Source organism: Asterias amurensis, chromosome 12 (genome assembly GCF_032118995.1).
Source record: "Asterias amurensis chromosome 12, ASM3211899v1".
Classification (NCBI taxonomy): Eukaryota; Metazoa; Echinodermata; class Asteroidea; order Forcipulatida; family Asteriidae; genus Asterias; species Asterias amurensis.
In genome coordinates, this window is record NC_092659.1 from 19,306,111 (window position 1) to 19,332,948 (window position 26,838).

Sequence of the window (26,838 nt, forward strand, 5' to 3'; positions counted from 1 at the left end):
TAATAATAACAACTGGATTTATATAGCACAAAATTACCAAAGGATGCACTTTCATTGCTATCAAACTAAACCGTTACAGCTTTTCAGGATGTAGAAATGATTAATATTTCTGAATGCTTTATTTTAGCATCAATGTTAAACAGACTTGAAGAATTGTTTTTATTTTATTGGAATTATTGGAGTTATTTGAAAGCTGCCACATTTATTTGCCAATTTTTCTCTTTCACTCATTATGGTTTATGAGAAGAAGAAAAAAACATATTTACAGCTGTGTGTATAAAATTATGAATTTTTCTTTTGAAAATGTCCAAAACCTGCCACAAGTTTTTCATTTGTTATGAACATGAACACAATTAGTAGTCTAATTTACTCAACATAGATTCCTTTTAATTAGTAAGTGGTGGCAGCATTACAAGCGTGTTTTGAACAGACGACAATCACAGAGCCCACCTGTCGGAATTATAGGCCAACATTGAACATGAACAGTGTGTGGAGAAAGTCTTACCCAATTCTTCTATAAAACTTGTCTTCACATCTCACTTTCTCAAATTTCCTGCTCAACATGTTACCAAAATGTGCAATTTGATACGTCGTATCCATCGTGTAGTACGATAATTTAACATAACAGGTGTATTTTACTAAAACAATAAACACAAAACAACACTCATTGGTCTACAAAGACGAGAACTTGAAAATAATACCACTTTTTCTTTTTATAAACGTGTAGTTCATTTGCGTGCATGCGCATAGGTACCAACTACAGTGTGCGTTGGTATCTCAGTAAGAATGGACCCACGGTCTTTGATGACGAAATTTAATAACAGCAGAAGTTTCATTTAATTTTCAGCAGCAATTTTAAAATGTACTTCAGAGTTAAAACAGTGGAATATTTATCATAATTACAACAAAGATGAATATGCCACCCAATAAAGGCACACAACTTTGACGCACGGTGGCGCTATTTTGTTTGAATCAGTTCAAGACTGCAGGACTTACAATTTACAAGGTTTTGGGTTCGACTCCCCAAAGCTGACCACTGATTGAGTAATGACAAGCTAGTTACTGAATCACAATTTCTGGATTAATTTTGTGCAATTTATTTTCATAAACGTTAAATCGATGTTTGTATGGGAGGTTGGCTGTTGCTATCTGAGTTCACTTGAAGAATGCTATGGGTTTAGTGTTTGAGTTGCCATGTGAATAATACTCTGGTTGTTGCAGGTCGCACTTGCCCGGTTTTCTAGTAAACAAAGTAGACCTATCATGTGACGCGCTCTCAACCAATAATAAGACAGAATTTATGTACGGGTTGTTTTAATATAATATTATATTCAGCAGTTGTTTTCACATACCAGCACTTCTCAGGTACACCGGAAAAAAAATATGTTGAACTTAAAATAGGACTGTCCATTATTAAATAAATAGTCCAGATTGGAGGAATTCATTATAAAGCGCATAAATATTTCTACTGCAATTTATTTCTGAATTGATACTCAACAAGCACTTCTAAGAAATCACGCCAATAGTTAGTATGAACACATCGTCGGGAAAGTGAATAAAGTTGATTATTCAGTTCGATTTGGATCAAGTTTTTGTCTTTTTACTACACTCATTATGTCGGCTGAATTTGAAGGAAGTTTATTTCGCAAGAGGATTTTGCTAACTGGAGGAGCTGGCTTCATGTAAGTCGGGTGGTGGTCAAATTAGAGAACAAACATATTTTATAAATATTGGTGATTAAGTTTCTCTCTCCAGTTATGGATGAGTGCGACTTACACTAAACAAAGAGAAAAATTATATTCACCTTTATTGCCATAGAATATACTACAATAAGGCACTATAGATTGAAGAAATTAAAACAGTTTTCTTTATGGTTTTGAAGGAGGGTGGAATTTTCATCTGGAGAAAAAAAGGATGTAAAAGCTTAAATTCTTTATTAAGTTTATTTAGTTGTTCTTAGCCACCGGAAGCCTCACTCCCCTACATCATTTTACGAAATTTAAAGATATAACGCGTTGTTGAAAAGGGCCGTTTAATTGCCGGAAATGACAGGAAATAGCCCCTACCTAAACTTTTATTTAAAATAATTTGTTTTTAATTTTTAATTTTGTTTTCTATTTTGTGTTTGTAGTGGAGGTCACACAGTATGTAACCTAGTGGAGAGGTACCCTTCATACTACGTCGTGAATTATGATAAGGTAGATCTGACTTCTTCAACGGAGTTTCTGAATTCATACAAGAAATTGGGAAAATACTACTTCGATCTCTCAACCTCAATTAATGGCTTATCAATGAAAAAATGTCCATGACACGTGTCTCCCAACTTCTGAAATAGTGTCATTCAATGTACTTTTCTCGATTTTACTTTATACATTTTTACCTGGAACTGAAATCATCGAAAACCCTAGCAAAATTGCGCCATTTTGGGACAATTTTCCTCTGAGGTATACCATGGAGGAATTTCTTCCTCCATGGGTATACGGTGTGATGCAGATTTTAGGCAACGCGAAATTTACACGTCTCTTGACTTCTAAAATGGTAGGCGTGGCATAGTCGTATGTGACGTGCTTTTAAGGGGTCAAATGGTAAAACAATGAGGGGAGTCTTTTAGAACAGAGACAACTGTATATTGGGAATATTCTTAAAATGTTCATTGTTTTCGTTTGTCATTACAGTTGGAATATTGCTCATGTCTAAAGAACATCGAACGGATAGCAAATAAGCCTAACTACAAATTCATAGAGGTAAGTACCAATTGGCTAAAATTGTGACCTAATATTTATGTTAACTTAACTTATACTTCTCGACAGTCCAATATTCACCAACTAATTATTTCTTTGTTCAAAAACCAAACTTATTGTTATGTTTAATAAGAAGGGCATTTTTGGGGGTTGGAGTTTTTGCAGTGTTCACCGTATACAAGGGTTGACAATTGGGATTATTTATTTGCGTAGGGAGACCTTTGTGACGAAGACAAACTACGCGATGTCTTCCAACAAGAGCGGATTGATACAGTTTTACACTTTGCTGCTCAGTCTCATGTAGGTAAGTGAATCAAGTTAAGGTATAATCAACAGTTAATGCATTTAAATTACTTCAACTAAATTAGAGATTTGTTTTATATTTGCCATAAAGAAAAGGCAAAGAAATACACTATAACTTTATAGTGAGGGGATCAGGTTGTCTCAGCTTGGGTTATTTCCCTGCCTTTCACCTCTGTGGACCCCGGTTCGAATCCCACCCAAGACTAAAGCCTTGCATGTGGATTGGGGTTTTCAGTCCCTACATGATTGTATGGGTTTTCCCACATCTAAAGTTTTCCTTCCACATCTAAAACTCAACCTTTTTTCTGCCCTTCATCTGGCGCCAAAAACTGGTGCTGTTTGTGTACTAAAATTTAATGTCCGATCAATAAATAAAGGTGAAAACATACAGGCCTTTGCACTTTCATTTTATTAATATATTAAAGGATTCCGGTTTTCTTTAACTGTCTGTACTTTCCCTGTGTTTGACGACAGATAACTCCTTCCGGAGTGTGGATAACTTCATTCGGAGCAATGTTGAGGGTACCAGCAAGCTGCTTGAGACGGCCAAGCAATATGGAGGCGTCTCGCTCTTCCTTCATGTCAGTACAGATGAGGTGTACGGGGGAAACAGTACAGTAGTAAGAATCAATCACCAATTATTTATTAATTAGCTGTTCCGACCGTCCGTCGGAACAGGTATTGTTTTCGTCGAGATTTCTAAAACGTTTTACAAACGTTTTTTTTCTCAAAACGCCATAGGTTTAACGCACGACTTTTTTGTGGCAAGATAATCTCAGAAACGGTAGAAATGACAGACTTGAGTTCTATATTAAATCGAAGCTTAGTACGTAACTTAGTTTTTCTACGTATGATTTTTAATTTTGGTTATTTCGGCAGGATTGAACTGAAGGCTCCAGACTTTCATCGCCTTAAGTATTCACCTTCAAGAAATGACCAAGATAAGATCTTAAGCTGTTTTAAATATAACATGTAAGTTTTTATATCCCTGCTCTATTTACCGTGCAGGCATTAGACGAGACAGCACCGTTGAATCCAACTAATCCGTACTCAGACTCCAAAGCACAGGGTGAAATTATTGCCAAGTCGTACTACGACAAGTACCGCTTTCCTGTCATTATTACACGGGGCAATAACGTCTATGGCCCCCATCAGTTCCCCGAGAAGGTCGTGCCTAAGTTTATTGGACTTCTTCTACGTGGGAAGAAATGGTGAGAATGGAAAGACTATTGGTGTTCATAAGTTTACAGACTTCATTCATTTACTATCCGTCAATCATTTAGGCGAACAGCTCTTTTTTTAGAGTAAAGTTTGAATTTTGCCCATTTTTTCAAAGGTATAGGCCTACACTTTGAAAGTGGATATTTTTGCCCGCTAATCTGTTGTACAAAACAATTTTGTTGTTGTGAATGAAAGTTAAAAACTTATTGAATAAAAAAGTAATTCATTTAATTTTAATCTATAATATTATACAAAACACAGATTTGTCAGTACTTTTATGGGACATCCTCTACAAAATGATATCAAATTGACATTATGCAATGCCAGTAAATTTAGTTTTATGCTTCAGTATTTTTCTCGTCTGGGTTGCGTGAATAGCAAAATCACAACGACACACAGACTATGGAATGTTTACCTTTTACCTTTTGAGACCGACAGGCGTGGGATGACACATCAAAGGGTTTTATAAAATGCTGGTACAGGAAGTGAATTATCACCTTTGTTTTATACTGGTATATTTATAGCTGCATCCACGGCGATGGAACTCCTACCCGTAATTTTATGTACGTACAGGATGCAGTGGAAGCCTATCTGACCGTCCTACATAAAGGCAAAGTCGGAGAGATTTATAACATTGGCACAGAGTTCCGTATATGTGTCAATGATTTGGCTAAACAACTAACTAAGAAGGTGAGGACAATTCACAGGGAAAATTCACTTTAAAAACTGCCGGGTTAGATTGGGTGGTCCAGAGGGGACTGACTCCAATGTTTTATAATGACCCGAAATATGTGTCAAAAAGACCCAGTTATGGATCAAAATGAAGCAGAATCCGAGTTGAAATCTCATTTGTAAAATGTTCCGTATTAGCTTGACCCGAATCAGGTCAGGCCCTTGATGAGACCCAACACCCGGGTCAGTTATGATCCAAGAGGGGGTTAGAGTGTTTAAAACAGACACACTAAATATTCGCAGTGTCTTACCAACTAGACCACTAGATTGCCTGGTAGCTAGAGGCAGTTCCAATCCTATGTTAAGCAGCGGGTGCTCCAAACGATTCAATAAATTAGTGATACGATACGTTGGATGAAAAACGCAGTCTAAAAAGCATTTAGTTATCTGCGGAATTTATCTTACAAAGTATACAACTTCTTATAATGATAAACCTGCCAGAAAATCAAACAGAATGTTCAATATTATGCTATTTGTGACGTATATGGTGACGTCACATTTTTAGGACTGTTTTATTCTGTTAAATTTCTGCTGCATTCAGGATGCATTGCAGTTTTTATTGACAAGCAATGAACACTATAGTCTGGTTCTTGTTCATATAGATACGTGGCCAAAAGAAGGATGCAGAAAATGAGGAAGGACACACGGAATACGTAAAAGATAGGTCAGTTACCAGACATTACGGATGAAATCATTAAAAAGTAAACGGTGAAAATGTCATAGGTTAGATCTTCCAGATTGGAAAAATGTTGAACATTGCGTTTTGAAGGGGTTTATAATAAGATAGGGCGTTCTTTCAAACAAATTGCATCGAAGGCATTTGCAACGTTTGTTGACATGTAAAGGAAATCGCTCTTGAAGCTAAAATACTTCCATAACTAATGTTAAAGTTTGTTGACATGTAAAGGAAATCGCTCTAGAAGCTAAAATACTTCCATAACTAATTTTATTCTTCATTGAGTATTTGTTTTGTTGATAATAAGAGAATAAAAATAACTGAAAATACGGATGTAAAAGTGTAAACAAATAACATTAAATGAAGCAAACCTCTTTATGCCTACATACAAAGAATGCAAACAAAGGTCACATGAATAATATGACAGTAATAATTTTTAAAGTGAAGTTTGTGCATGTCGAATCCTTATTTCCTAGATGATATATTTTAACTAATTCCTTTCTTTTTAGACCACATAACGACAAGGATTATCCCATTGATTCATCCAAACTACGAAGTCTTGGATGGTCCCCTAAGATGCCATGGGATAAAGGATTGGATATAACCAGTAAGTCTTTTCTTACAAAATTGCGATTAAACAATTTTATTTATTTATTCTTTATTACCCCAATTGGCAAACACTAACGAACACTTTGACTTTGAAAAGCTTACTCTTCCAAGGCACTGGACACCTTTAGTAACTGTCAAAACCAGATTTGCACTTGGTGTATCCCAACCTATGCATGGATAATAATCTGTGCAAATCTTGGCTCAATTGGTCATCGAAGTTGCAAGAGAATAATAAAAAGAACGAACACCCTTGTTGCACAAATTTGTGTGCTTTCAGATGCCAGAGAAATGCTTCAGGCCTGAAGTCTTTCTCAGATTCAAATATTTCAGTAAGAATGTACCTCTTTCAGATGGAGCCGCTTCTCACAACGTGTTATACAATCAACAGCTCGTCGTTGCTCGTTACCAAATAATTTTCTATGCCGATATAATTTTAAGTAATTACCAAACTTGTCCAGTGCCTCAACACTTAAATTACAAGAACTGATGTCAACTTTAAGTCTTGAAAGCTAAACAGTACTGTTTTAATATATTCATTTTGATTTTACCCATATGCACCGATGTAGCATTGTATGCACAGGCATACTACTCGGGTGGGATTAGAACCCACAATCTTTGCAATTCTAGAGCAGTATCATACCACCAGCCCCCCCCCCCTCCGAACCTTGGAAAGTACTGAGTTATACACATCGGTGTTTATGGGTATGCAAATTTAACAACTATTAAATGATTATTTGGTCTCTCTTTGCAGTTGACTGGTATCGCGATAACTTTCAGAATTGGGGCGACTTGGCTGAGAGGGCGCTAGTTCCATTTCCCAACGTCATGGGCGAGAAAGAACCATCGGAATCCATGGGAGATGAACCAGAAATGTAGAGAATGTACAGACATAATAGATTTTAACATAATTTGTGTCACTATCCGTCAAGATAGGTATGTCACATTCAGTTAATTGCCCACAATAAGTGGCCAAGGGGTTGCCGACTCTTCACGCCTCGTTTTGGCAATATCAAGACAAAACAAGATGGTAGCCATAAAGGTATCAAACGAGAAAAAACCATCAAAACAGTAAGCTTGAAAGGGGCAGTAGTGGTTTGACATTTGTTGATATAATTACTGAAATGTAATGATAAATGTTTGCAACTTGTTTGTACAAATAATTGCTTTCAGGGAAGGGACACCCTTTAGAACCAATTAGTGCTTCTGGAGCTAAATGACCCCAGAATGGGTGGCCTATGTAAAGTGCAATATGAATTAATGACCACTAGGTCTCAAATGCAATATTATAAATATCCATTGTTTTATTAGCAATTAACTATAAATCAGACAATGGTCCTGCGTCACCAGCAAACTAAACTTGGGAGGGGTTGCACAGAAAGTCAGAAATAATTAATTATTTATTTATTGTATGTATACTAAATCTTCGTAGATAAGTACATACAAACAATTGTCCAGGCCAAACTACACGTTAAACGAATCTGCCTACAACATTTATAATGATAAACATTCATATACTATTATAGAATAATTAAAAATGAAATAAACATAACTAGGTTAAATTTTATTCTAATCGATAGAGTGGCATTTGTGTACCTGTTTATTATTACGAGCGTAATGTTTAAACTTCCTGCTTCGTGTGAAAATAATTTTGGGTGAAAAGTGGGTGAAATACATTATCAATAAAATAAATCGATAAACAAAATTCGGTGTGAAGACGGTTGTTTGTTTGTTTGTTTGTTTGTTTGTTTGTTTGTTTGTTTGTTTGTTTGTTTCAAGGATTGGTATCCAATCCATATAATCACGTGATCCATAGACACATTCACCATGCATGATTGACTATTGGTCAATTTCTGGCCACGTGATAAATCTTCTTATTTTAATCAGTAATTAAAATGGCTGTTCATTTCACACAATGGAGCTATTGGTCGGATTAAACTTTCTCATTCTTAACAAAGGAGCTATTTTGTTTGAGCATTAAATTTTGGCATTCTCATCAGCGGATTAACTTTGTGAGTTATCTACAATGGAGCTATTTTGTAAGAGGATGGAGCCAGATATATTAAAAACAATTCTGCAAATTAAAATAAGGGGTTCTTTACATAAAGTAGGTCATACTTGATGATTTGTTGAAATTTGTTATTGAGTAATTTAAGTCACAACCGCAACTTTGGTAATCACTGCAAAATTAACTTCAATTTGTAATTTTGTTTGGACAAACTGTCTGAAAAGTAGGCCAAAGTTAACTTTGCAAAAAGGCGAACAACGAGACGAGAGCCATTTTACAGCCGACTAATATTGGTGGGTTACATAATACGCGCCGACCATAGCGAATAGTTCTTCATAAGTTTTGCTTTTAAAAAATAAGACGGATTTTCATCTCACAAGTCTTCAGAGAATCTTTATTGTTCCATGTGTTCCATTTAATATAATCCCGTTCACTATCGTCATTGGTTATCCTACGTGAGTAGTACCTACTGTTTAGATTACACTTGAAGCAGTCGTTGTACCACCACGCCCCATGATATCTTACGGCACAACCATCTTCGTCATTATCATTTTGCTTGTCTTTCGTGGAGAACATCATGCCATCGTGTTTGTACGACGCGTAGACATGTAGGATAGCGTCCCCTGCAGTGCTGTTCTCGTTGTAAGAATCCACGTTGAGCCGAAAGTTTTCTCCAGAAATACGAAAACCTTCATATTCCGACCAGGCTGGCTCATCTAACCAGTTTTCGAAGTCAAACCTTATCTGCCAGATTCCTACTGATTTATTTTCAGTCAGACCGCGGAGGTTGTCGTTCCCGAGCCAGAACTCACCGTCCAAGTCACCAAAACCAACACGATAGTCGACCCAGTTGCGGTAGAAGTCAATGCTACCGTCTTGACGCCTCTGGATGACGATCCATCCCCCGCCATCAGTCTCCATGTCACAGTACACCCTCAGACCATCACTAAAGCCAGCGGGAAATATTGTGAAGATACCATTCTCGGTATGACCTGCTTCAAGAAGCTTCTTGCAACTGCTGTAACGAGGCTGGATTGGGGTTGGTGTATCAGGTAGTGTAGAGGGTTTGGGATCAGGCAGAGAGAGGAGAGGCGTGTCTACATCGGCATCAAAGTACACACTCCCAAAGTGTGTGATGAAGTGGTCAGGATACCGAGCCCTGGTAGCATTATTCTGATCACACAAGTGAGTGTCAATGTGGTAATTGACCGATAGGCACTGAGGATCAGCATGGCAATAACTCACACATTGAACATGAGATCGTGTAACAGTCTGCCGGTAGGAAACTTGCCGCAATTCTTTATTTTCGGCAGATAGAAACTCTCTTTCTAGATGATGACCACATGACTGATGTGCAGTTACTTGCAACACAGTTTGAAGAAACATTAACTGCAGTGACAAGATAAAGAGATATGGATATTTTTCCAAAAGCTTTTTGGGAGAGCCAAAGTGAGATCCTGTCTTCTCCATGGTTGCATCATTTGTTCTGTTGTCATTTGTCATCGTCAGCCAAACCCCCCTACCTCCTCTCGGTACACACGTATTGGTTACCATGACAATACTTAGTAATAAACCCTTTCCCTTTGTTATAGATATGATCTCCGTCCAAGTATTACAAAATAACCTTTAAACGAAAGTTGGATTTGTGTCTTACTGGATGCTATTTACAGAAGCACGCAAAGAACAAAATACGTTGCAATTCCTGATCAATAGAATCGTGCTAGTGGCAATTGGCATAAAGTATGGTCCTTGACAGAAACAAAAGACTGAAATAGACAAATGCCATCTTTCCTGCCAGATTATATAAAGCAGGATAAACTGCATTGACGTACAGTTTTGTAAACCATGCAAGGCCGTCTCTCTTTAAATAGAATAGTTTAACACCACAAATTGCAAGCATGTAATAACAAACAGTGAGAAGACATGCAGTGTCACAGAAACAAATAAAACAGATTCTAAAAGAAATCTAGTCCAAACGTCCAAATAGTTCTTTTAAAACACCAGGACGAAAAAATAGCCGTTTCGGCTACCAGACAGAAACCCTTTTAAAATATTAATGAAACGGACGAAAATTATAAGCGTTTCGGCTATAGGGCCGAAACCCATATAGAAACATACCCCCCCCCCCCCAAAAAAAAAGGGGGGGCAGGGACATACAATAGAAAAGGGAAAGTTTGGGTTACAAACTGTGGTCCTTTAAAAAAAACGTTTGAATAAAGACAATGCATATAAATAGCATTTCAAACCATATTTTTAGTGTACATCTGCGTTTTTTTTTATTGCCAAGGTGTCCAGTCTGTAACATTGGTATAAGTTTTAACAAAGTAAAGAAGATAAACAAGATCAAACATGCCACTTACAAACCAAGATTTGGACATCTCATCCAACATTTCAAGTAAACTCTGTTGATGGGCATTGCAGCCAGCTCCAACACTTTGTTTTTAAGACTATTTACACTAAAGGTAGTCAATACTTGATTTCACCAAATATTGATCTTAAAGCCTTGTCACACGAGGCAACTTGGAGGCAACCAAGCACTCAACTCATTCTTCAAACAATGTCTTACAATCCCCAAGATTAACACAGGAATATTCAAATGTGAATGGTTTTTCTTCTTGGAGATTGCCTGCAACTGGTTGCCTGTAACTTGACTCGTGTGACATGGCCTTACATGCTGAACGACTTGAATAGTTAGGTTTCTCAAAAGGTGTTCTTTAAGATATATGGTGCAGCATTGGTAACATCATCATGTCTTATAAACAGCCAGCCACTGAGAAACAAATCTCATCTTTTTAAGATCAATCTTACAAGATTCTCAACTCAACTGAAAGTTTTAAGTTTCTATTACTGATGGACATGCAACTTTGTAATTGCAAAAGAAAAGAGAACATGTCCAATCATTGTTAGTTGTAGTATTTATATTTTTCTTGAGGCTTTATTTCGATTAAAAACTGCTAATCAGCTGGACAAGTTGTATGGCAGTATTGATGAACAGGTATCAATGCTTCACCTTATATCCAAACAAACAACAACATATTCATCTTCATATAGATTAAATAACACATAACTTAAACACTTGCCCCTGGATTCTTGAAATGCCAATGTTTAAAAAAATATAACTTAAAAAGCAACTTTTTGTTGAAATAATCCCCGTTTCCCCATAAACTATTGCCAAACGTTCAGTAAAAAGCAATTTATTCTGTTTTTGAGTTTTTTTTAGATAAAGCAATAGTATGATTCAACCTTGGTAATTTTTGTAGAAACAAAATGGTAGAAATATAACCCCTTTCCCACACCCAATTGAGAATACCATCAGCATACTTTGGGCATGACAGACAGACAGACAGCCTGACAGACAGACAGCCCGACGGACAGACAGACAATGGCCGATATAATACAGTTATACTCTTAATGTTTCTGCTGTACAAACAGTGTAAATAATATGCCTTAATGTTACACAATCTCTTACGTTTAGATATACACGTTAACGTGTTTTTTTTTCAATACAAATTGCATGGCTTAAGATCCCAAGCTAACATTTTTGTTGCCCTTAGTTAAAGTTTCCTCAATTAGCCTTTACAAACATTTTACGATTTGCAGTTTTTAATTCTTCCTTCATTAGCACACTATTTCCATCAGTGTTTTTCCCTTTATGTACAAAGATCATTTCTATTTTTATTTTATGATTATCCCTTGATTTGTTATTAATATTTTGTTCATGTTACACTTTTGTCTTAAGATTAATTTTGTTTTTAATTTCTAAAAATAAATCCTTATGTTAATGAGTGGATGCGTGGAGACCTTGTTTCATAACTAGATAAGGCCTTTGGCCGAGCTTACACCAATTTAGTCTAACTTACGCAGTTACTCAACTTGTGAAGAAATCAAGAACACAAATCAAACCAAATCAACACAGTTCTGATCAAGCGTTGATTCAAAGTTGGTCAAAATCATAATCCCAAAGAATCCTATAAACACTTATTCCTTAAAACTTCCACACCAAACTAAAACTCCCGAAACAAATCATCATCATGTCTCCTTATACATGTAAATGTTGGTTTGATGCGATAAATAAACCTTTAACCAACTCTTTTAAAGGAATTTAATCTATGACTTTGTGCGATATTTTGCCTCCGATATGAAGAAGGACTAATTAGACGAAGGTGGTCATAAAACGAAGGATGGATTCTACACTCTGGTAAAATTACCACAAACGGTTCAAACCAAACAACGACCCTAAAATCCCTACTACTGAGCAGTTGATAAGTTAAGCTTCCTTGGAATGGATGTCTTTATAAATCAAACTTTGCTGACAAGGGATAATCGCTCTTGGATAAGACCTTCTTTTAAAAAAATCTTACAAGCAGCAGTTCCATTTCTTAATGAAGGATAGTGTGTAAGTGTCAGGGCTTCTAGGCAACAAAAGGACCTACTTTTATTTGGGAATCAGCAACGCGGTGTATTTGAGCATCATGGAATCGCAAAAATCACAATCCGTATTAAAAGGAAAGGCTTTACTGACATCGAAAAAAGTCCAGAGAAAATTAGGGACAAGGAATTCCATTAGCTAGGGTGATCAATCTGGAACAGTAAATCAAATTAATGTTCTCTGCACAAAAATAATTTTCAAAAGTGGTTGAACAGATCTTAGTGCAGGTTAGCGTCAATGAACAGATCCTAGTCATATTAGCGCCAAGGGTTCTACTAAGCCTTCCCTCAGCCAGCAGGACAGTGGAGTAACTTTATTTATTTATAATATCAATGCTTGATGATGACATTTGCGGATCCTCTGTGCCGAGGTATAAATTCATGAAGGCTAAATGTCTTCAGCAAATTTAAGGTCCTTTTTTTGGTATGCTATCCTTGCAGTAAGTGACATCACATCCTAATGAACAAGTTTGTTTGCGTTTATGAAGCCTGTGGGTTGAAGTGCATAAGAATACTTCTTAACATCAATCTTTAAGAATCATTGTTAATCCGAGCAGTCTTTGTTTCTATCTTACATTACATTGATTGATGCTCAACTAAATACAAGCCTTCTGATGCTTTATAAAGAATAATGTCACTTTAGATCCAAGTCCAACGTTGCAAATTAATCAAACAAAAATATCAGCAATTCCTAGTTACTTTTGTTCGAGACCAGTTTATAATGCCAATAAACGTAAACTTCTATACTCTGTTTCCAACTCCAGCAGTGGTAAATGAAGGACTGCACTTCCAATGAACAATCTCCAAGTCTTGAGTAAAGATTCTTGAATCACCATCACAAGATTTAAGAGTAGTTACATCCAGTGCCTAACATTGCGCTTGAAGAATGTAACACAGCATTTGTCTGGACATGATAAGCCGACATCCTAAACTCAAAATAAATCCAAATTCTCTGCAACACTGCACCAAAAAACAAAACTCAATAAACAAATTCAAGCAAACTCTCCTTGCAGCAATATTGGTTCTCAACGTGAGGACAGCCTTGAATGATAACAAGTCTGGGACGTAAAAACGTCGTTATTCCACCTTCGTTATGAGAGATGGAAAGAGAGCTGTCCCTCTTCAGCAGCTAGGCGGAGTTTAATCTGCATGATTTCAGAAGAGCTGTAGTCTGGCAGTTTCAGGTAGTTGACGCACGTCATGACGGATGGCAGGAAGTTGTCTGGATTCTCAGTAGCCTCAAAGGTTTTACGGACGATGGTCAGAAGAGGTGTGAGTGCCTTGAAACCTAGAAAAAAAAAAAAACGAAAAGAAAAAAAAAAAGAATCATAAGATAACTTTTAAAAGGCTTCAACATTCATTCCAAAGTTTTGTGTTCCAATTTCATTCAAAAACTTTGGAAGAAACTCAACGATATTACTAGATGAGATAATCATTTGATCTTTCCGGTCAGTTTTGAGTTAATAAAAAAATAAATGATAATCCAGCACTTTACAAAAAGATCAAAGCGCTGTACACAAAAATATGAGACAAAAAAAATAAAAGACAGGGGTTACGAGAATCAAAATATTTTAGAGGTTTCCTGTAAACTTACCCCCAACTGGTAGTCTGGGACTGCCGGTAACAAACTGCAGGAACTGTCTTTGCTGTTGGGGGTCATACGACGCAAGAATCTCAAACAGGAATTTAACTGCGTGGCTGTAAGGGTAACAACAACAAAAATAATAACAATAACAATTATAATATCATATCAGTTTAAATTATATTGCTTCATATCTTTCATAAATGACATTCCTGGCAACGAAATGTGTAGTTTTTTAAGCTCGTTAAGAACGGTTTTATGAGACCATAATACAATACCTTGAAACAGGCCTAAAAATAATCCACGGCACCAACTGTGGGTGCCCTGTGCTTTAACTGTGGTGCCCTTTGCAAAGTTTCAAAAGTTTTAGATTCTCTTCGTAGAGTGCTCATTACCAGAAGAAAAATGCTGTTCCCATTCAAGAGTGCAGTTGGGGCCTGTTTTAAGGTATACAATGTGTACACATGATGATGGAGTAACAGATAGTAAAATTGTAAATTATAGCCCAAGACTAACACTGACCTGTCATGAGTGTAGCCATGGTCTGGACGGCAGCATTCAATCAACGTCTTGATATCCCACGGCTCACTGCTGTTTCCACAAAACATTTGATCCAGCTACAAGAAAACAGAGAAACAGACAGTGAGTCAAAGAATGTTCAAAACATAGAACCTTGATGTATAGTAACTGCTTATTGATGGTCTTATACAAAGTATTTAGAAGTTCTTAAACTGAGCATGGTATTAAAATTATTTGCTCGTCAACCGTAGTAATTTATGTCTTACCTCTTCAGGATAGAAGCTCTGTAGATTGGACAGAGGGAAGACTGACTGAAACCCGTCCCTCATGGCTTCAAACTGCCTGGACACCCCTTCTACAAGAGTCCAGTGGACCACAAGCTGTAAGAGTAATACAACACAAAAGGTGAAACCATTGACAAAAAGGGTCATAAATTAAATTTGAAAACAAAAGTGTTCAGCATTCTTGCCGTCTCTTACGCACTTATACTGAAGTGCAGAGATCTAACTTGTATCATGTGACATAGCAACAGCCTGCAATAATATGAATTTAAACTGAGCATCACATTGTGATAAATGAGTCAATATCATCATCTTTCTATACTTTGCAGAAACCTACACAAATAAACTCACCCAATATCTTTACTGCTCCTTTTCTCATTAAGAAATTAACTAGGTTTTGTTTCTTTTATCCAATATGTACATTCTTTAAGACAAACTCAATGATATTTAAGATGAACAACTTACCCTTAGGTATTCTTCTAGATTATGAATGGTCACCACCAAATCCTTTCCACCTTTCTTCAACTCGATGTGACTATAACCAGCGAGAGTAAAGTCCAGACCGAGATCTTCCACTGAGCTTCCATCGATAGTCAGACTATCTAGAGCTAGCTGGAGGCTGGCTGGCGTCTGGGTTCAGAAATAATAAAATAGAGATTGTTAAAGGACATCAGTGGAGTAGGGCGCCCTCTCACATGTGCTCTGCCTAGTAATCTATATTTGCTAAGCAAACGTTTTTGTGTTAAGCAAGTTTTTGTGCTAACAGGCTTTTTAAGACATTGGGCTATACGTGCTAAACAGTAAGTCACACTTAATGCAAATGTTAACCATCAATAATGTAGTATCTTTAACTTTTGAAAATGGCAACACATCAACTTGAGAAATTATTTAGGAACTTTTATGAAGATGTAACAAGAAAAGTGAATCTTACATGTGAGCTGTCTTCAAGTAGTTTCTTCTTCTGTTGCATTATTTCCTCAAGTTGGTAGAAGGATCTCGCCAAGACGGGATCGATGTATTGAAGATCATAGGAGTTTAGTGACTCGGATTTACCCAGAAGCCACTTGAAGAAGGGTAGGCTCAGTGGTATATCAATCTAACAAGAGGGAATAAGGAACTAGTAATTAGCGACTGACTCAATGGTAGGCTCAGTGGTATATCAATCTAATAAGAGGGAATAAGGAACTAGTAATTAGCGACTGACTCAATGGTAGGCTCAGTGGTATATCAATCTAAAAAGAGAATAAGGAACTAGTAATTAGCGACTGACTCAATGGTAGGCTCAGTGGTATATCAATCTAATAAGAGGGAATAAGGAACTAGTAATTAGCGACTGACTCAATGGTAGGCTCAGTGGTATATCAATCTAATAAGAGAATAAGGAACTAGTAATTAGCGACTGACTCAATGGTAGGCTCAGTGGTATATCAATCTAATAAGAGAATAAGGAACTAGTAATTAGCAAATCCCACTTGAACAATACAGCTGAATACACACATTCTGTGCAACTTAACAATTATCTTCCACAAATGCCACAATGATATCACTTCAACTCACCATTCTAGAATCCATCAGGGCTTTGGCCATGAACTTCCCTAGAAATCTAAACTTGGCTTTGATTTTATTGACTGGGACTGTCTTTGCAGTCCGGCTTAGCGGTGATGGAAAGAGACCATGGGAGCAGTGGACGTACTTTACTCCAGCTTGGGCACCTGGGTTAAGATAAGATTGTTTTTTATTCAGACAATGCTTCAAAGTGTACAATCCACTAACATCAGAAATTATTCTGTACCTGAAGATCTCTTTAAAGGAAAACTAAGCCTGAACAATAAGATAATTTAGAATGCTTACAGCCAGAGACTTGAGTTTATTGGTTGATTAAACAAATATTACAAAAGTCATAGCCAGAGGCCGAATTGAATTTGACTACTCAAAAAACAATTAAAAAACAGACAAAAGGCCAAGTAAAGAGTCTACTAATATTATAATAAGCATGATTTGAAACGCTACAATTTAACAAAGAAGCCTAAAATCTAAGAGATTAACAATATAAATATTAATTAACAAATTACAATATTAAAAATGAGTCTCAAAGCATAAACACAAAACATCAATAAATTAAAGTTTGATAAAAATACAAGTTATAAGCCAGCATAAAAAGAATCAGGTAAGTTCAAACTCAATCTTCACAGTGTGACAAGAACCAAATATAACACAGATCAAAGACAAGTTAAGAAAAGCTTAAAACCAAACAGATTGCATGAGGTTGCATTTGGCATTAAATAATACAACAATTCTTGATTAAATACACAAACTAAAATAAGGGAAAGCATCAGTGTGGTAAAAGAACATGATTACACATTGATAAGAAGTCACAGATACAATAAAAAGGTTCAAAATGAAATATTGACACAAAATCTAAGGAGTTACATATGACTAAAGGTTTTCATGGTGGTAGGATAATAAGCAAGATTTTGTGGTGTCACCGCAAAACGTTTCTTATTATCTAAGAGTTGTATGGTTTCTTAAAGATAAAAATGACATCCTCTTTGACATAGATGAAAGCATGTACTCACCCTTGGCCTCAGGTAGCACTACATGATCACCTCTCCACAAATCAAGATCAGCTCGTTGAAGCTCCTGGGATACTAATGCATAGAACTCCAGGGTTGGACCTAAGCCAGTGCCAACCTTTAGGAAGAAAGAAATAACAGAGTTTTATTTCCGATATCTTAAACTGTCTCAAGAAGAACCACATTATTACATCTCCACATATCAAGATCAGCTCGTTGAAGCTCCTGGGATACTAATGCATAGAACTCCAGGGTTGGACCTAAGCCAGTGCCAACCTTAGGAAGAGAGAAATAACAGAGGTTTATATCTTTCCGATATCTTAAACTGGATGGACCAATGAGCAAGTTTCTTTTGAGCTCTAAACGAGAGCACCATACTCTAATGACATTGTCAGTCATGGGATTGTTCTCTAGCTTTGAGTCACTTTTCATCATTTATAAGAAGTCCATCTTACATGCTTCCTTTCTTTCTTACCTCATTACTGTATTGGATTTCTAAGATGGCTCTAGATCCAGCCAAATCATCCATTACTGTCTCTGCCTGCTTCAAAAGATCATCTCTGGATACTGTTCTCTGTTTGGAAAAGAAAAAAAAGAAAAAAACAGATTCAGACTTTTGCACTAAACCTTAACAATTGTAAGTATAATTCAGTAGTTTGACTGAAGTAATGTCTTGTTAGGCGATCTCTCATAAACGATAAAGAAGAAAATAAATCTTTTAAAACATGACTTTACCTTTCTTCGGTCCAGTCTTGGAGCGACTCGTTCATTAGAGTCAGACGTATTCATATCTGGATTATTCTCTTGTAATCGTTGCATGGCGCGATCACGATCAAACGCAGTCGCATAAAACAACATCTGACGTGTGTCGAAAGGCAATAGGAAAGGACTGCAAGAAGAACGGGAAATAAAAGTGTTAAATGTTTCTTATTTCTAAATCTCTGTTCTTTTATAACAGAAAGGTAGTAATAGGAACATTCAAACACAGCTTTTAAATTGAAATCAAAAGAATACATGCAAAGGGAGGTATGATTGCCATGTAAGAAATCAATCAATCAATCAATCAATCAATCAATCAATCAATCAATCAATCAATCAATCAATCAATCAATCAATCAATCAATCAATCCTAACATTTTTGTGGCAGCATATTTCCAACAATCCATGCTCATGACGCTGTACAGTAAGCTCTTGTAAATAGGTGAGATTTGAGTGATGTCTTTAAAATCTGTATTACAGGTGATTGTCTGATGTCGTTAGGAAGACTGTTCCAAATCCTAGGGCTGTGAAAGAAAAGGCGCGGCCACCCCAACTGTGTTTGCTTCTAGGAATGGATAATGCAGATTTTTCCGAACTGGAGCACAAGTTATGAGTTGTTTTATGGAAGGTCCGTAGGTTAGTCAAGTATGCTGGATCACAGGAATTCAGACATCAGTACACAAGCAGCATGATCTTGTATTGAATTCGAGTCTCAATTGGTAGCCAGTATAAGTCCTATAGGATAGGTATTACGTGGTCAAATTATACTTGATATCAAGCAATTCAGATGTTAATAGTAACAGCCAAAGGATAAAGGGCAAACTCTGCAGCGACTCACCATGCTCTGGCCACAGCGTTGAGCCAAGACGGTAGATTTCCAGTCATGATAACTAGAGGATCTTGAAGCTGTCTAGCTGCTTTGGCTGTTAGCTTGCTGTTGGTCAATTCAGCTGGGCTAAGGGCAGGTTGGGGCAAGGCTCCCTATGGGCAAACAAAATAAAGTTATAGTAATTAGTGGTGTGCAGTCTTACGAATGAGAGGCAAATGAAAGCCTTATGAGGAGGGCGTTGTCAAATAAGTGGACGAACCAAAGCCTTGACATTTGAACTATTAGAGAGTGACTTACATCATAGAGGCAATTCCAGTGTTTACAGAGACCATAGAGTACCCTAAGCAGGGATACAGCCTCAACTGATGGGTCATCTATGACCACACCACCAGGTAGCTTTGGCGTGAGGTAGAGGTCTAATGGCGAGACAACGGCAGGGCAGATTCCATCTGGGTCAAAGGGAAGAAAGACATAACATTCTTTCATTACAAAGACATGTTTTAGTGTTGTTTATGTTATGTGTAAATGTGTCAATCTGAATGAATCTTTAAGAATCTTCTCCAGGAAGTTTTTAAAAAAATTTTTTTTTAAGGTGCTCAGCATCTTGGATTGTATTAGCATTGGGCACTCAATCATCTAAATCAATATTCTGGGATTCTTTATAATCAAGGAATGCTGTCAGTGTGTACACTGACTGATGTTGTTACTCTATCAATCATAGAGAGCACATGTCTGGACCCAATTTCATAGCTCTCCTTACCTAAGAATCAGCGCTTACGGAAGCAGTGAATTCTGCACTTATGTCAAGCGTATTTCACAGGTTAGCAGGCAAATTTTGCTTGTGCATGTATACATTCTTCACCTACGTAGCTAGCACATAAATTCAGTGCTTGTACAGTGATTGGGGAATAGTGATAGTAAGCGAGAATTCGGCGGTAAGCAGAGCCATAAAATAGGGCCCTGGTCTTGATAGAAAGTAACCTCATTGGATTCAGAGTTTCTCTAAGCATCTTGACTACTATAAGTAACTTACCAAGCCACAGCTCATCATGTTTCCTTGCCTTACTAGTAGCCTTATGGGAGCTGGTTCCTTTACCACGCTTTGTAACGCTACTCCCACTCCCACCACCACCACCTCCGCTGCTACTAGTGCTTGTGTTGCTACTGCTGGTAGTGGCTGACTTGGGAGTTATAAGGCTTGCTTCAGGGCCGTTCTCACTGGCTGGACGATACCTGGAGATTGGAATACAGAGCGTTGATATTAGGTTGGCATACAGAAACAGAATCTAGCGTAAGTTGTGCTATTCACAGTTAGGCATGTGTATGAATTGTCAACAAGTATACATCAAAAGCCATTTTCACACTGTATCTTTTATCCCCATTGAGTACAGCCCTTTGGTGGCCCCAGGACTTTTTTACCCCTTGGTTACCCCATCACACTTTCACACTGTGTTCCTATTCCATGGGGTTCTGATTGCACGAATCAAGAATACCCGGGTTTTACTGCCTACCCCTACTCCAGAGCAGGGTCGGCTAATCCTGGGGGTATGCCCATTTGCCGGGGTAGATTGGGGTAAAGTGCTAAAAGGCCATATAATACGAGTTTCATCCAATTAATACTAACCATATAATATGAGTTTTAATCCATATCCCAGCTCTTCCTAGGGGATTACTTTCATCGTCTGTATCACGGTCCTCCTCTGTCATATTACCAAACTGCTTAATAGACTGGTATACGGTCATATTGTAAGGGAGTACACGGTCATTAATGACAAACTCCAACTTGTGTTTGATGTTCATGTTGGAACTGGAGAAAGCTGCGGCCTGGTGGGATCAAATCACAAGAGGGGGGTTATGTAAGTATACACATATTGAAAAAAACACTTCTAATACAGAAAAAAGGTCTCCACCACAAAGTGATACCTTCCCCAAAGCAAAGACACAAACGAACATTGAAAGAGAAAAAAACACTTGCTGTTACTTTACAAGTTAAAAGAAGTTGAAAACATTGTTATAAATCCACATTAACACATTCTGAACAATTTTACAATACAAAAGTAAGACAATTCTTACCAGAGACTCATCAATGTCATCATCTGACGCATCATCATCACTATCCTCATCTTCTTGTCTCAATCTGCCGTAACCCCTAACAACTAAATATCTCTCAATAGCTTGAACTAAAGCTAGAGGATCAATCTTAACTGGTCCTCCTCTCCACTGTCGAAGAGTTGTGCATTCTGGGTGACGTTGTAGCTGACACTAAGGAGAAAAGCAATCAAGAAAAAGAAATATTGTGAGGACAAATTCTGTAAGAGATCTAGGTGTCACTTTGGCAATGAAAGAGCACAAAATTATCTTTGTTTTCCCTTCAAAAATTCAGACTCGTAAGTACCTTGACTAAAATGCATCGGAAAGAAAACATTCCATGAAAAATTGTTTTGTCTTGGTGGCTTCTTTGTTGTGTGTATATCTTGAATATTTCATATAAGATACAACGCTCAGACAATTTCAAACTTGCGCATAAAGTTAGTGCTATTTTAGGACCGGAACAATGACAACAATATTCTTACCTGTTTGTTTCTTCTGAATATTCAAATTTATGAAATGAATGGAATTAAATTTAACTTATTCTTGTTACACAAATGACATAAAGATTCCACCCACCTTTAGTTGATGAGTGTTGAAGAACTTTAGCGCTTGTGACCCTCGAGTTCCAGAGCTGCTGCTACCTGGGAGGTCATGAACTTTGACCGGAAACTGTTCAAGGTGATTGATACATCCATTGATCTTACTGACCAAGGCAATGAATGGAGGAGTAACAAGGTGATCAAGGATTCGCACTGGTGTGGAATCTGGCAACTGCAATATCAGAAAAGGTACAACATTCATCAGTTTGGTTTCAAAGTTGCCCCAACAATTATTATCCATACTTTCAAAATTTGCAAAAGGGTACTGAGCCAGGGCCTCAACTGTGTCATGGACGAGTGGCTTAGAGCATCAAATTCAAGTTCTGGTGTTTAAGTCATTGGAGTGGGGGTTTGAATCCCGGTCATGACACTTCTTTGAGCAAGATGGTTTACTATGATTGCTTCTCTTTATCCAGGGTTATAAATGGTACCTGCGAGGGCAGAGGTTGATATTGTGTACGAAAAAGCCTTTGGAGTGCCACGGAAGCTCAGGGCTATTTACTCCCCAGGCCCGATGACCAGGGCACTAATGTTAAGCGCATTAACCAGATTTAAACAATCTTACCGGACAATGAAGGAACACATGCAGGAACCGTTTCAGTCTTGTATAACGATCCAGTGACTCCCTACCGCTGTTTGATGTCAGGAAATTTAGCAGTCGACTGACCAGCCCGCTGTGTAAGATCTCAAACGGAGATACGTCAGAGTTGGAGAGAATGTTGGCTATTTCTTGAAGGACGGTGATGTCTTGCTCTTTCTGTAAACAAAAATATTGACAAATATCAACGATGGCAGACGAATGTGTTCGCTGTGGTTCAGTGGTTAGACTGCAGGACTTGCAATTACAAGGTTTAAGGTTCGAAACTCCCAAGCTAACCGCTGATTTCACAATGACTAGAATAAGTAGTGTCATCTAGTTACTGAATTACAATTTCATAGACGTTAAACCAATGTTTGTATGCGAGAGATTGGCTGTTGCCAGCTTGGTGTTTATATCCCCTTCCTTGGCAGGAAAAAACCAAACAAACAAACAAAATAAAAAATAAACAAACAAAAGGTCCAAGAGTCTGAAGGAGAGATACTTACATCCAGCACCAGTTGATCGACAGCAGTGCAGAGTCTATTAAGCATACTTAGAGCTGGGTGACTCTCTCCCTGCATCTCTTCTCCAAAGTACTGGTTTATAAACTTATTAGCTATGAAGAGAAATAATAAGGGATGTGAAGCATTGCATGGTCAGGTATCAATATATATTTGGTTAACAGTAACATCATGTGTGTATCTACTTGCTAGAAAGATATGTTCTTTTGAGAGCTTGTCTTGCTTTATATTCTACTACCGTGGGGTAGATTTTACAGAATTTCGGTGACTTCTCAGATCTGAAAAAAGAACTGTCCTGCTTATTAACTACTACCTGGGTGGAAGGTAAGAAAATGGCCGAGACAACTACTTTTGCTTAGTGGATCGAGGGGACTGATTATTATTAACTTCACTACCAGGGGGGTGAGTTCTTAATTGGTCTCAACATTTCGACGAGCTTTAGTCATTGCCAGGAAATAAAGAATAGAACCGAAATGATGTTGGAAGGAAGAATAGTCTGGTCTCCTTTGGAAAAAGGCCTGTGTTAATGGCATTGAGTAAATAGGGCACCTTACAGACATGACTGTTTCGGAATCGATTGCTAGCCTGTCCTCCATACCACTCCAACCTACCTTGTTCTTTGATCCATGATTTCACTTTCTCTTTCTGGCTACTACTGGTAGAGCTGCTACCACTAGCTGATGCAAGATGCATTGAAGCAGTCAGCCCAATGCCCTGGCTATCCAAACCAAACCCTCTATCTGAATGATGATGACCGTGATGTGAACTTGCTCGATGAAGTCCAGATTCACGAGAGGATTTCTCGCAGGGTGGTGTAGAGCCAGATGAGTTAGAATTGCCGCTACCTGGTGGAGTTGTGCCATTGCCGCTGCTGTTAGAGCGCCCCCAACGTGAGGGGTTCAGAGATGAAAGGAAGGAGCGCTGGCTGGCCGTTGCATTCTTGCCTGAAAACAAAGTTTATCATAAACATTTTGTGATTGTTTATATTTTATTGAGGTCAACTAAGATTAATAATTATATTCCGAGACCCTGCGTCTTGGTGGTCAGGTTGGCAAATATCTAGAGTGAGCCTCTCTGCTTCAACTTACCTACTGCTGCTTTTCCTTTAGCCGAGGCAGACGGTCGACCTGTAGGTGTAGATTTACTTCCTCCAGTCATTCCACTTAGCCTTGTGTGATGAGCCTCCAAGACATCAAATGGTGATGGGGTTGTGTTGCTATCATCGTTGCTTGCATACTTACTCTTACGCCCAACGGCACGCTTGGGTGGTCTCTTCCATTTTAAGACATCACTAAGTCTCCTGAAATGGATCAGATCAGGTTGATCAGAGCTGATAGTGTCTAATAACTCAGATAAGTTCAAATCAACCAAGAAATATTTGTCAGTAATTAAGTAGCAAATAAGTAGGATTTGGAACTTTACATGATCGGAGTAAAATTAGGCAAGGTTTACGGTAACACCATAGCTTTAGTCCCAGCTCAAGCCTACACGCTTCACCGAGCTAAGCCCAGCTTAACCTGTTCCCACCTACACGCACCATTGAGCCAAGCCTTACTACCAGTAAATCGTTAAGGTAGTACTTAAGCAGCATCCAGCAACAGAGTCCAGCGCCCTCCTAAAGACGATCAGAGCATACTGATCGAATTGTTAAGTTGTTGAACACCAATTCTTTTAAGAACCATCACTACTCAAAACAGTTAACACATAGTGCTACTACAAACCTCACCTAATGAAGTAGTAATTAATAAAGTTTATTGATCAAGCTGTAGCCTTACCCCTGTGGAGGAGTATCAAAGTCTGCTCCTACGTCAGCACTTCCCGTGTCTCTGCTACCTGGAGGTGTCTCTCTTGATGTACTTGGGGTATTCATCTTAGCCTTGAGGGGTGGGGAGGAATCTGCCTCTATGGGTGACTCTGCTAATAGCTTGACTTGATGCATCACACCTTATGGAAACAATATCATATAATTCAGTCTTAACTCATTGCCCTATAACTATTACATCACTGCAGAAAAACAAGAAAACATTTATGTATTCTGCCACCACTTTATCACTCATTTTTACTAAAAGGAATATCTCATTTGAGTAAATTAGATAGTTATTAATTTTTCAACAAACGGAGTAGTGGTAGCAGGATACAGACATTTTCGCAAAAAAAATCTTTCAGCATGAAGTGAGAACAACTTTAAGATAAAAGATGTTTTCTTGAGACCTACCTTCTCTTCTGAAGTAGACATGGAAGATATCTGGGAGTTTTTGCATTAAGATCTCTGCCATCTGAAGAGCACCAACGACGACTTTATAATCCTGGGATGACATCATAGCTGCTATGTGGCTGTTAACAAAACATCAATATCAAATGATTAACACATCAATATGAAGAAAATTTACTGCATGGCTATATTGATAAACCAAACCAAACGCCACTTGGATGTCCCCTGCCCAGTGCAGCTTGGTTTGGTACTGGTCATGGTCGATTTCGGGCAAACATGTTCAGGATGAGCTTGATTGCAAGTCCAGCCTGTGAGTGTGGAACTGCCCTCCAAACAGCTGCCCACATCACCAGTTACTACTATTACCTTGATACAGCGTGGCTCTTTAGGATGTCTTGAAGTAACTCAGCTTCAGCAAAGTACACCATCCTCAAGATTGCTTTCAAGCATTTGTGTCTGACAGCCGGCCCAGCCTGAATCAAATCAAATCAAATGATATCAAATCAGTTATGGATTTAGATCATACACATCAAATGATATCAAATCAGTTATGGATTTAGATCATAAACAACCATCTATTTATATATAGGGAAGGGTAATGAAGACCATCGCCATACAGTGCCATATCAAAGTTCACACATTGGCAAAGTGCATGTGTGAATATAATTATTTACACTAACACCTTGTCCCATGTACACATTTATTCCTTGGAGGTGAGAAGTGTAGATATGTTTTGTAGTAACAAGCCATCATGGGGGTTTTAATGGATTTGTACTAGTACCCCAAACTAACTACTTTTAACATGGGGCTAAGAATATCAATCTTATCGGTCAAAACATTTAAAAGTTGACTTACAAATGAGTGGAGTACTGGGATGGTTTTTGAAACAGAAGTTTGGACCTGGATTTGAACCCACACTGTGATCATTTTGGAACAGTGAATAGCTAGAAATGATACAGGGCTAGGACAAGAGCCTGAACTAGAGTTGGCTCATTTAGAGTATACATACTGAGGAGCTGTAGACTTCATACAAGACTGCAAAGAGAGCTTTAATGAAGAGAGCTGCAAGATCTCCATCTTCCTTCAAGAGGGAGGCTCGAGCATCTTCTTTAGATAAAGTAGGATTGGCTGAAAGTGAAAGTAATATAATAATTGGTATTGGGTCAAACTGTCATAATAATAACAACTATTTCTTACAACGCGCATTTCACAATAACTGCATCAAGGCACTATAGGCCAGTAAAATTTCTGTAATCTTTCTCATCTCACAGAGACGTTTATACAGAATTACAAAACTTAAAGGAAAAAACAGTTACCTGCTGAAGCAGAGTATGGTGAGTTAGGTTGTCGTTGTACCGGTAAAGGGATCAAACAAGAGGTTGGGAGGACAGGTTGTCAATCAATTATAACAATACTAACCTGCTGATGCAGAGTATGGTGGGTTAGGTTGTCGTTGTACCGGTAAAGGGATCAAACAAGAGGTTGGGAGGACAGGTTGTCAATCAATTATAACAATACTAACCTGCTGATGCAGAGTATTGTGGGTTAGGTTGTCGTTGTACCGGTAAAGGGATCAA

General features: G+C 37.8%; 4 protein-coding genes across 6 annotated transcripts in view; 1 reads left to right on the plus strand and 3 right to left on the minus strand.

Moving 5' to 3' along the window:
- The window catches only part of LOC139944907 (uncharacterized), a 41,476-nt gene extending 40,781 nt beyond the window's left edge, over positions 1–695 (minus strand). For both annotated transcript variants that reach the window (XM_071942076.1, XM_071942075.1), the window contains exon 1: positions 506–695. The gene's annotated coding sequence lies outside the window, so the exon portion shown is untranslated. The remainder of the gene's footprint in view (positions 1–505) is intronic.
- Positions 696–1,406: 711 nt separating this feature from the next.
- On the plus strand, positions 1,407–7,972 carry LOC139945066 (dTDP-D-glucose 4,6-dehydratase-like). The gene is made up of 10 exons (XM_071942322.1): positions 1,407–1,682; positions 2,132–2,198; positions 2,676–2,744; positions 2,955–3,045; positions 3,519–3,664; positions 4,053–4,255; positions 4,790–4,955; positions 5,600–5,661; positions 6,183–6,280; positions 7,034–7,972. The coding sequence occupies exons 1-10, from the start codon at positions 1,615–1,617 to the stop codon at positions 7,156–7,158; spliced, it is 1,095 nt and encodes a 364-aa protein (XP_071798423.1). The 5' UTR covers positions 1,407–1,614; the 3' UTR covers positions 7,159–7,972.
- A 663-nt stretch (positions 7,973–8,635) lies between these two features.
- On the minus strand, positions 8,636–9,790 carry LOC139944797 (ficolin-2-like). Its single transcript, XM_071941907.1, has one exon. It carries the CDS (start codon positions 9,788–9,790, stop codon positions 8,636–8,638), a length of 1,155 nt encoding a protein of 384 aa, XP_071798008.1.
- Positions 9,791–10,543: 753 nt separating this feature from the next.
- Positions 10,544–26,838, minus strand: part of LOC139944781 (E3 ubiquitin-protein ligase TRIP12-like) — a 35,769-nt gene continuing 19,474 nt past the window's right edge. For both annotated transcript variants that reach the window (XM_071941888.1, XM_071941887.1), the window contains exons 19-42: positions 26,271–26,389; positions 25,628–25,734; positions 25,265–25,383; positions 24,825–24,993; positions 24,138–24,349; positions 23,661–23,993; positions 23,035–23,144; positions 22,514–22,705; positions 21,926–22,120; positions 21,332–21,520; positions 20,883–21,082; positions 20,292–20,491; positions 19,556–19,707; positions 19,268–19,410; positions 18,406–18,559; positions 18,146–18,244; positions 17,674–17,788; positions 16,655–16,809; positions 16,029–16,193; positions 15,563–15,727; positions 15,083–15,196; positions 14,820–14,914; positions 14,310–14,413; positions 10,544–14,003 (exon numbers count right to left, since the gene is read on the minus strand). In XM_071941888.1, the coding sequence (XP_071797989.1) occupies positions 13,807–14,003; positions 14,310–14,413; positions 14,820–14,914; positions 15,083–15,196; positions 15,563–15,727; positions 16,029–16,193; positions 16,655–16,809; positions 17,674–17,788; positions 18,146–18,244; positions 18,406–18,559; positions 19,268–19,410; positions 19,556–19,707; positions 20,292–20,491; positions 20,883–21,082; positions 21,332–21,520; positions 21,926–22,120; positions 22,514–22,705; positions 23,035–23,144; positions 23,661–23,993; positions 24,138–24,349; positions 24,825–24,993; positions 25,265–25,383; positions 25,628–25,734; positions 26,271–26,389 (3,803 nt within the window). In that variant the 3' untranslated portion in view covers positions 10,544–13,806. The remainder of the gene's footprint in view (positions 14,004–14,309; positions 14,414–14,819; positions 14,915–15,082; positions 15,197–15,562; positions 15,728–16,028; positions 16,194–16,654; positions 16,810–17,673; positions 17,789–18,145; positions 18,245–18,405; positions 18,560–19,267; positions 19,411–19,555; positions 19,708–20,291; positions 20,492–20,882; positions 21,083–21,331; positions 21,521–21,925; positions 22,121–22,513; positions 22,706–23,034; positions 23,145–23,660; positions 23,994–24,137; positions 24,350–24,824; positions 24,994–25,264; positions 25,384–25,627; positions 25,735–26,270; positions 26,390–26,838) is intronic.